The sequence below is a fragment of the Leptosomus discolor genome, chromosome 6, assembly GCF_034619465.1.
Source record: "Leptosomus discolor isolate bLepDis1 chromosome 6, bLepDis1.hap2, whole genome shotgun sequence".
Taxonomy (NCBI): Eukaryota; Metazoa; Chordata; class Aves; order Leptosomiformes; family Leptosomidae; genus Leptosomus; species Leptosomus discolor.
The window spans coordinates 44,223,407-44,233,695 of NC_141396.1; the positions used below are offsets into that span (position 1 = coordinate 44,223,407).

The following is a 10,289-nucleotide window of genomic DNA, read 5'->3' on the forward strand; positions in this document are numbered from 1 at the left end:
ATTAGACCTTGGAAAATGATGCTATCCATGAAAACTCAGATGTTCTTACATGGAAGATAAAATTAGACCATTCTATTTAGATAGAAGCGTTCTCTACTCACTGACGTATCTGCTATTACTTAAATAATCAGCACTCAGGCTTGACGTGGATGTAGCAGCTAGAGAGACAACTGTTTCCACATACTGTGAATTAAACTTGGCAATAGAAGATGCAATTGACAGGGCAGCCGAAAGGCACTAATTTTGCCAATACCTCACCACTTTGATGACATTTATGAAACAGATTTTCCATATGACAAAGAAATTACAATAGATCTTGATATTACCTTGGTATCTAAAGTGCTAGCTTCAAGAGATGAACACAGTTCTGGTTTTTGGGCATGCTTACCAATAAACTCAGCATAGTGCCGAATTTACTGGCCTCTGAGCTAGTTTAGTACTTCTTACTCCAGAACTGCTACTGTTTCGTACTTTAAAAAAGGGCAGAATCTGACATTACATTCCATGTCAGGTTGCCTACCGTGGTAGGTTTTGTTGCAAGATACCAGTACCTTCTGAATACTGTGTGACAGCACCAGCCCACCTAGATCTTAGTGTACCGCAAATACAGCCACGAAAGACAGTTCAAAAAGGTTACTTGTAACATCTCCCTTCCCGTGGCACGCATCGCTTACTGATTCTTGCCGACACATGGGACACGAAAACTCGGAGGAAGCAGGACATGAGCGTGCCCTTTGCATGGTGTACTTCCACCCGGCCACAGAGGGAAGGACGCTGCCAACCCATCGGCTACACCAGCATACTACCTCTCAGCCCAGGTGACATATCTAGCCACTTGACAACGCGTGCCACAAGGCTAACGCCGACCACGGCGGAGGACGCGTTTCCTCCTGGCACGTTTCGCACCCTTAGGCAGCCAAGTTTGCTGCTTTCTAACACAGCCGTGGTCCCGGCTGCCGCAGCGTCCCCCCTCCCCAGCCGAGGGGCTGCCCTCCTGCCACAAAACGCAAGGCCGAGGGCACGCGGGGCACGGGGGGTGCTTCCACCGGGGGCGAGGGCGCAGGGCAGGTGCACCTCGCCGCCGAGGGGACGCCTCACCACGGCACCCGTGAGGACCAGGGCAGAGCGGCCCACGGCCCGGCCCAGGAGTTGCCCCAGGGGCCTCTCGGGGGGCTCAGCCACTGCCCCGCCGCGGTTTCTGCTCCCATCCGGGCGAAGGTGGAGGGGAGGGACAACCCTGCCCGGCCGGGGAAGCGTCTCTGCCCCGCTGCAGCGGGGCACCAGCGGCCGCCCGGCGCCGTGACAGGCCCCCGCCCGGCGGGCAACCCACCGCACCGAACAAAAGACCCGGCCGAGGCCCGGAAACGTCCCGGGGCGGCGGGCGAACCCATAGCCCGGCGGCCCCACACGCCCAGCGGCAGGCCCTGCGGCCGCCGGTGCCCCTCAGCCCGCCTCTCACCGCCGCGCCGGGCCGTGTAGCGGGCACGGTGGAGGGGAGAACCAGGGGAAAAGGACGCAATGCAACAGCTCCGGCGGTGCTGAGGGAGGGAGGGGGCAGCACAATGAGGCCAGCGGCAGCCCCTGCCCCTTCCGTTAACAAAAGCTCCCCAGCCGCGGAGCTTGCACCCGCCTCCGCCGCGGGCCTGTTGGGGGTCTGCGGCGGGCGGCGCCCCGCAGCCGGCGGGAGCCGGGAGAGGTCTCCATTCGCCCCCCCCAAGTTTGCCGCCGCCCTCACAATACAGCCCCCCGCCGCCCCGGGGGCCGCCGCACAAAGCGGGCCAGTCCCGCCGCCCTTCCCGCACCGACCTTGAACCGCCTCGGGCGCCCCTAAGGTTTTGGTCACCGCCTTCCACACGTTGCAGCCCAGCAGGCAAAGGAGAAGCGCCGCCGACCTGCTCATTTCCACCCGCTGCCGCCAGCCACCGCCAGGGAAGGAATCGCTGCCGGAGCCGCTGCCCGGAGGAGAAGGAGGAGGAGAAAGAGCCGCATCAGGGGCTGGCCTGCTCCGCGCCTCCCTCCATGTTGCCGTGCGCTGCCCCTCCTGCTTTCTCCGCCTGCTGCATTGTCGACCCGCCGCTGCGCCCCGGCCTCCGCGTCCCACGCTGTCCCCCCGGGCGGGCGGGGGGAAGGAGAGGCGGGAGTGCTCCGCGGCCTCGACTGCCTGTCTGGTTTTATTTTTTAAATTTTTTTTCGTCCGTTTCTTTTTTTTTTTTTTTTTCCCTCCCCGGTCTCCCGGCAGGGGCAGCCAGGCTCCTCCGTCCGCTCCTTAACCCTTTGCAGCACCCGCTGCCCGGCGCCGCGGGCCCGGCGCGAGAGCGCCCCCTGCCGGCCCCGCCCCATCCGGCCCTTCGCGGGGTGAGGGGCCGCGGCTCCCCGGCCAGCAGCGGGGCTGCCGGCTGGTCTCGCCAGGCCCCGCCGAGCCGAGCCGACCCTCGCCGCCCCGCGTAGACCGGCTGCCGCCCGGGGACAGGTGCATAGCCCCAGCAGGCAGCCCGGCCCCCTCCCTCCCCCCCACCAGGTGCTGCCGCGCTTACCTGCCGCGGGGGCCGGCGCCCTCCCTCCCTTCTTCCACGGCTGCAAAATGGCCTCGTCGGCAGCGCTGTCCGCCGCCGCGGCGGCTGGCGCGCCTTCAGCCGCAGCCCAGCGGGAGGAACAAGGGGGAAGACGGTCGCGGTGGCTTATAGCGGCACTGCGGAGACGTGTCGGGTCACAAGGTCCGTCCCGCGGCCGCGCACGGCCCCGGCAGCGTATTTAAAGCGGGGTACAATGCACCTATCTACCGGGTTTTATGCAAAATTGTTTAAAAAACGCTATGGCGAGCTGCCCGAGTAAGGCGAATTTTAGGGTTGAAATGCTGAGGTCAGCCACGGCTCCGCCACCAGCTCCAGAACCCCGGGGGGCGGGAGCGGGCTGGCCTCCCACCGCTGCCCCGTCCAGGGCACGACAGAAGCAGCACTGTAGAAACCGTAGCAAGGGCAGCGAGAGGCTCCCCGGGGACTCTGTCACCGGTGTGCTCCGCAGCACTCGTCGGAGCATCTCTCGGTGCGCTTCCCTGCAGGCCAGCGGAGACCGAATGGAAGGCCACAGCGCTCGCTCCTCCTGCCCGGGCTCTGCGTTACGCTTCCTAGGGGAGGGAGAACAGGTCTCCTCCAGCGCAGAGACTGCTGCTGCAGGCAGCTATGATGGCAAGTCTTCACACAGCTGTGCAAAGCAAAGCCTCTGCCCCGCCGGCTCCACGTTTCCCGCGATCTGCTCCTAAACCCTGCCAATGCTCCAATGTGCCTGCAAGACTGAAGTTTCCATACCTACAAGCTTAATCTCTCACAGAGCTGCCTTAAAGCTTCAGGGTTTTTTTGTAACGTCCATTTTTAAATAAAATCTGCCATAAAAGTGCATTTTTAGAAAGCAGTACAGTTGTTTACTTTGTCACTTCAGTATTTGACCAGAGTAGCTGTACCACAAGCTACAGGTTGTTCCTTTTATGAATTTTATTCATTTTTTGTGCCCCAGAAGTGTTAAAACTGATGTTCCAGTTCCTTGTTAGAGACACTCCAATTGATTCCAATATATTTCACTCTGGTTTTACTGTTAAGTTGTTAAAATACATATTCCGAGAGTTGATATACAGTGGAGACACTGCAACTTTATCTTTTCACCCTGAAAATTTGGAGGATTTATTTATAAAGCTTAGCCCCGTAAGAAAAGTAGGTACAAAAAGGCTATTCAGTTCACAGAGGAGACCAAATGTGCAAACACAGATCATCTGATCTTGCTGCTGCTTGTCATGAAACAAAGATTTCAATATTGTAAACTCATGTCATGTCTCAACAGTTATCACGTACCAAGGATGGTCTGAAGAGCCCAGTGGATTTATAACAAGACTGATCAAAGTTTAGGGGCTGTTACAGTGACTGTGAGGAAACAAGAAAGAAGGTTGGCCATGTGGTAAATAATTACATATTATATAGCATCTTTTCCGAGATCCCATTTCCCTTTATCTGGATGTCCATGGATTTAAATTAGCATAAATAAGATGAGCTCATAGCTAGAAACTTATATGAAACCTATTTCCATCCATAAGGAAAGCTAAAGCAATTTGTTACCAAGAGGAGTATGTATTTTCCTGAATATAGTTGTATTATTTTCACAGAAAACAGATACCATGCTCCTTGCAACACCAGTGAATAACATATAATGATTGGGGCTGGAAAAGAAATTAGATACTGCACTGAGCAACAGGATATTGCACTGAATCTTTTTCTAGAATTTAGGAAAGCAGAAAGCTGTTTACATAGGCACTTCCCTTAATCATCTTCTTCAAAAATAGAAAATTTTGCTTTATCACTCATAAAGAAATGGTCTGTTTCAAGACTCATTTTTGGCTGCATGTGCTCACTTGACCCATTATGCAATGGATTTACAGTTCAAGTGAAGGACGTTTCCTAATTCATAGTACCAGCTATGGCCATATGAAAGGTTAAGTTTTCATTGTGGCCTTCTTCCTTCAAAGAAGAAATAATACTACCTGGACTCACTCACCGTAGCACTTTTCTCCTCTCCTGTGGCTGTGCACTGGCAACTACCACAATGCACCGGAATTGCAGACTGTTTTGGCCTTCCTATGTTGTTTTGGTACCTAACTTGAGTAATCTGCCTTAAAGTTATGAAATTCAACTTTATTAGGTTGGCGGTCTCATAGCTTCTGGGTTTTATTTAGCCTGTGAAACATAGCTTACCTATTTCAGCTAATTAGTTATTTTCTATTCTCTCTTACAACTCCTAGTACAGCTTTTCTTGTGGTATTATTTCCATGTATACAAATGTAAATTATGAAAGCAGTGCTCAGACAACCAATGACAAGTCTATAATGGTTTAACAGATAAATATTTTCTCTATAGCATGTGAATTCAGTGAACCAAGAGGTGCAAATATTCGTAATAAAGAGATATCTCTAGCAAGCTGTTAAGGAGCCTTTCTGGTAGGTAACCAGTCTGTGCATTGGAGAATGGCTTTGAATTACTTTTATCCTTTCTAGCAGAGTCCTTGTTTACCAATGCACAAGTTACTTTGCATATGGAAGATCACACAAAACTAAAGCTAAAAAAAAAATAAAATAAATGTGAATGTCAAGACTACAAAGCCCTGAAGATTATTTTGCAATGCTCCTGGTAAGTTGAGGCACCTACTGATTATGTGCTATTCAGCATTTCACATGAAAACTAAGAAGATATTTAGTCCTGTATCTTTCAAAGAGAAAAACAAAGCATTATGGTCAGGACATAACTTCCTATCCTTATCAGAAATCTAGCAGTGTTTGAGTACGACTGTTGTTTTAGCTGTGGCCATGTTGAGTGTGGATACCAAAACATAATGCTGTCTTTAGCATAAATATCTTTTACCCTGAAGATCTCAGATCATTTCAATATTGACATACACATGCTGTGCTATTAATGTGAAAGTCAGCTATTGCCTATGCATGCTTACAAGGTACAGAAATGTTTGCCTAAGCAAGCTAAGTACTTATTTACATAGGAAAGTCAGTGTGGAACAGTTATGTGTGAAATACATCCCCATACCTGACTGCACACTAAATCCCTTAGTGGACAACTGGATGTGGACCAGCTCAAGGCTTCACTAAATATTAGAACCAAAAGTAGGTTTCACCGCCCTATTTCTATATTAAATAAAATAATATTTATCTTGTGGGAGCTACCAGAATAGGACTAGGCTTAGATTAAAAACAAGATCTGTAAGCATTACCTAAAGTTTGCAGAGGAGAGGCTACTAGGGAGTCTTGAACTCCAAATTACGGTTTTAGGAGGCTGGGCTCCTGCAGCTGAGAAAGGACTGGGAGATAGTGGTAGATCTGAAGCAAGGATGAAAGGATGACCAAGGAGTCAGTGGGCTTTGGGACAGGGGAAGGAAGAATGAAGGAGGGGCTGCAGTGGGTCTGGGGAGCTTTTGGGAGCTATGGGAGATATCAACATCTGTGAGCTTGTGCCTCTCCCTCCAGCACAATCTGCTCAGAAGACAAGCAGATACCTGTTGCCTTCCTTCCCAGATGCCTTCTCTCTCTTTGCAGAAAGAGCAGCCTCTGCTCCTGCTGAGGGAGATGACACATGAAGGTGAAGAGCAGGCTCAGGGCTGACAGCAATGGGAGGGGAGAGCAGCACCAGGGAAGAAGCGAGCGGGTAGTGACTGCTGCTACCCACGGAGCGCAGACTGCCCTTCCAAGTGGCTGCTGTCCCTCCCACCCCGGCCCTTCCCTTAGCAGGAACAGCAGCAAGTCTGGCCCTGTGCATAGGTACAAAACCCAAAGTCCACTTCTGGGAGCAGTGAGCTCTGCTTGGCACTCACCTTGGCAGGTGAGCTGTGAGGAAACATCTGTCCCTTACTGCGGTGCACGGCAGCTCCTTTAGATTGCTGCCCCGGGTAGCTGCCTACATCAAAAATTAGTTTTCTCTGTCAACGCTGCTTGTGCAAAGCCTCCTTAGAATAGCTGAGGCACCGTGTTTGTATTTCCCTGAAGACTGAAAAAACTAGCTAAATGATAATCTGTCTTGGAAGAAGAAAAGGTCTGGACTGACCCCAAGGACTGTATGGAGTCTAGGGCAGAGGTTTAAAAAAAAAAAAAAAAAGCTCCATATACTGCTGTTCAGCATTTCCCAGAGGGGAAAGTGCAAGTTCAGACTGTACAATAACCTATTGCTTTTTTGAAGCAACCCATACTTCTGGAAAAACATTTGGTGGAAGCATATGATGAAAAAGGCTTCTAGACATCAGTCTGCCAGCCCAAACCAATGCAGAAATGCCCGTCCTGGTACCTAGATGTTTCCCTATGATAATACATGTCTTGGCAAGCCAGACATGGATACTGCAGTTTGCAGCCACTGAGTTAGGGTAGAATGTATCTGAGTGTGCAGCAGCTGGAAGTCTCTCTGTAAAACATGGGGAGATGCTAAATTCCATGATCATACCATTATTTTATAAACTAAGTAGGTTTATAAGAGCAGAGAACAGGCCAGAGAGGCCATATAGCCTTGTGGACAGCTTACTAACAACAAACAAGCGAGAACTCGCTAGTGCTAGGCCGAAGGGATTTCATTTAATTGAAAGACAAAACATTGAGATAATCCAAAATTAGAACACCGACAAGCATATCAAGGTCTCAGTATCTGACCAGATGCTCTAAAACCTTTTAACCTCTGCCAGTTCCTGCTCTAGTTCTCATACAAACATATAAAACTTTAATCTGGCTTAATGCTGAGAGGCTAAGCATGTCCTGGTCTTAAGATTCAGTTCTTGTATACCCAAAAATGTAGCACCATGTTTAATGCATCAAGTGCACACACAGAGAGATATGTTTTTCTTACTCTTTACTGCATTAATTTAAGATTTTCAGTATTGCTAATCCTAAACGTCTAATTAAAAAACAGATACCTCACCTCCTCCTATCCCCAAATGGAATTATTTTGCACATTTTGTGACTGGCAAGGGTTTTTTTTAACCTCTAGGGTCGTTATGTTTTCCAGCTTTTTCCTGCATTTCTGAAAGCTGAATTTAAAACTAACAACAAATATCTGAGAGTCCCAGATGAGCCCTGACTCTGAGAGCTAAGGATTTAGTAAGAACACCAACATAAAAAAATTCTCAGTAAAATAAGAAAAGGTGACAACATTCATACTAAGGATTGTTAGAAGCTTAACACAGACTATAATTTATAGGAAGTTGTTATTCAGTTCAAAAATCCTTCTTTTCCCTTTTCTGTCATTTATGGCTCCATTTAGCTGAAGAGATGACTCTATCATTCAAATATGAGCTAGGAGAACTTAAAACTTTCTCTGGAGAAGGCTTGATTTAAACTCTGCTGGACACTACTTACGTGATGGTCTGAACTGCCACAAAGCTCTTATGATACAACAAATACGTCAGATTTAAGTAAACCAAACTATCTCTGCGCTACGCCAAAGGATGGCAAAAGCTGAATTATAACCAGCAAAACAGAAGCTTTCTAAAGTGCCATTTTGGTGTGATGCCCTACTAGAACCACTGCCTTCCCTAAAGCTCTTAATGGCTTTTGACTAGATTTAAGAGCCTCCACTCTCTATTTAATCACCTTGATGAAATACACTCAAAGCAGTTCAGATCTGAGTTCTTCACTACCGAGTCACACCGTTGCTTTCAGTTGTCTCCCACGGTAGCATTACAGCTGTTCTGGAAGCTGATGGAGATACAAACACCTGTCCAGGCACAGCTCTGGTCGCAGAGTTTGTGAGTGCCTGTGCTTCCCTGTGCCTCCTGATGGCAGTTCCTTCTGTTCTCTCCCTTTGAGTCAGCAAAAATAAAATGCGAGACAGTCTTGCTTAATGGCCTTGAGCTGTCATTAAGAAGTTCTGTACAGACTGCAGTCTTTCAGAAAAAATAAAAAAAATAAAAAAGAAACCACTTTATAAATTAATACAAAACTGGCAAACATTGTTCTCAGAAACCATAATCTCAGCAAGATTTTAAAAACTGAATTCCACTGAAGTTCTCCAGTCGTAGAATCATAGAACCACAGAATAGTTTGGGCTGGAAGGGATGTTTAAAGGCCATCCAGTCCAACCCCCTGCAGTGAGCAGGGACACCTTTAGCCAGATCAGGTTGCTCAGAGCCCTGTCCAACCTGGCCTTGAATGTTTCCAGGGATGGGGCTGCTACCACCTCTCTCACAGAGCAGCCTGTGCCAGTGCTTCACCAGCCAGTTGTGTCAATCATCTTCTTTCTGTGGGTCCCCTTCCTCCCATCTGCCTGTTACCTCTGCTCACAGATGACTTCTTACTCAGGACACTTGAATTATTCTCATGGCTTCAGCTACTGCCTACATTACCAAAATCTCATTTATCTTTCTACTCCAACTTTTTTGTTACTTCAACCTTCTAGTCTCAAGCACATCAGCTTTACAATTGGAAATTACAACCTTCTCTTCAAAAACCTTGTCCTTCCTTTTCTTTTACTATTTAAAACCTGCTTACTGTTACCTCTCACCCAGACTTCTAAACAGCACTTCAGGTTTTTTCTTTCTTTCTCCCCACCTGTTTTATCTCATACATTTATCGCAGTTTATCTTTCTAAACTTTATTTTATCCTAAACATGCCTACTGCTACAGTTCAAGCAGTTTTACCTAACCTTGATTACTACAGGTCCCTCCCCATCCTCTCCCACCTTCCTACTTCAACCTCTTTCCTTCTTTAATCTGACTTGAGCAACGGTGGGTTTTGACTGATCAGAATTTACCCCTTTTCTTTGTTTGGTGTCAGTACACCTGCTGATTCAAACAGACATGCTGCATCAGTTTAATTCATTGTTTCTTCCTAAGAACTGGAGACTCACCATTTTCAAAGTTAAAACTCAGGGTTTTTTTCCAATGCAATTATTCAGCAGCTTAAAAATAATTCACAGTTATCAGTAATTTACAAAGACAGAGAATTATGTATTGTAATCCTTTGTAAAATATAATCTTCCAGGGTCTATCTAAGCTTGATTTTTAAAATATTTCAGGTATTCATTTCACCGTATTATGCCACTAGTTCCTAATGGAAGTAATTTTTGGAACATTTTAATTTTATCTACCTAGTTAAAAACAAAATATCTAGGCAATTATTGATATAATTTTTCTCAAATGACTGGTCTGCTGCATCTGATTGCCACACACATCCCATCACAGCTTAGTAATCTCTTAGACAGCTGCAGCTGTGCCAGCAAATGCAACTAGTTTCTTAGCTCCCAAGGGCCGAGCTTTGACTAAGCTAGTGCTAAACAGTGTCCCTCCCACCACAATTAACGTGATGCACATTACAATGTGATTTTCTTTCCTTCTGTCACTAAACTCAGGATCATTATTAATGTCTTGAAGCTCACAGAGAGTTTGCTACCAAGTTGCTTCATGTGACACCTAAGTATTAAATTCTACAACATTAATATGTGGAAACTGCTTGTTTTCTCACCTGTATTTATGCTTATAAATGGTTCTGATGGTTTACTTGCTATCATTCTGAGTCTTGTGACTTCCAGAGCTTATTGTCTCGGCAAGCATCTTGGTGTACTTGTGCCTTTTCCTTGTCCTGCCACCTCCCATTATTTTGGAAGTAACCAAAAGCCAAACCCATCACCCTCAAGATTTTGCCATTCTCTGCAAGCTTTATGTATGGAAGTAAAGATAGCCACAGTTGTGCCCCTGAAGACCCCGAGTGCCCCCGTTCTCTCTGCATAGCGCAGAGGAGGCAGCGATGGAAAGCAGAGAGTAGCTG

General features: G+C 47.6%; 1 protein-coding gene across 1 annotated transcript in view; it reads right to left on the reverse strand.

Annotated features, from left to right (window-relative positions):
* FAM171A1 (family with sequence similarity 171 member A1) overlaps nt 1-1,900 on the reverse strand; it is an 86,989-nt gene extending 85,089 nt beyond the window's left edge. The window contains exon 1 of the mRNA XM_086467074.1: nt 1,807-1,900. Coding sequence (XP_086323200.1) covers nt 1,807-1,900 — 94 coding nt within the window. The remainder of the gene's footprint in view (nt 1-1,806) is intronic.
* Nucleotides 1,901-10,289: the final 8,389 nt, after the last annotated feature.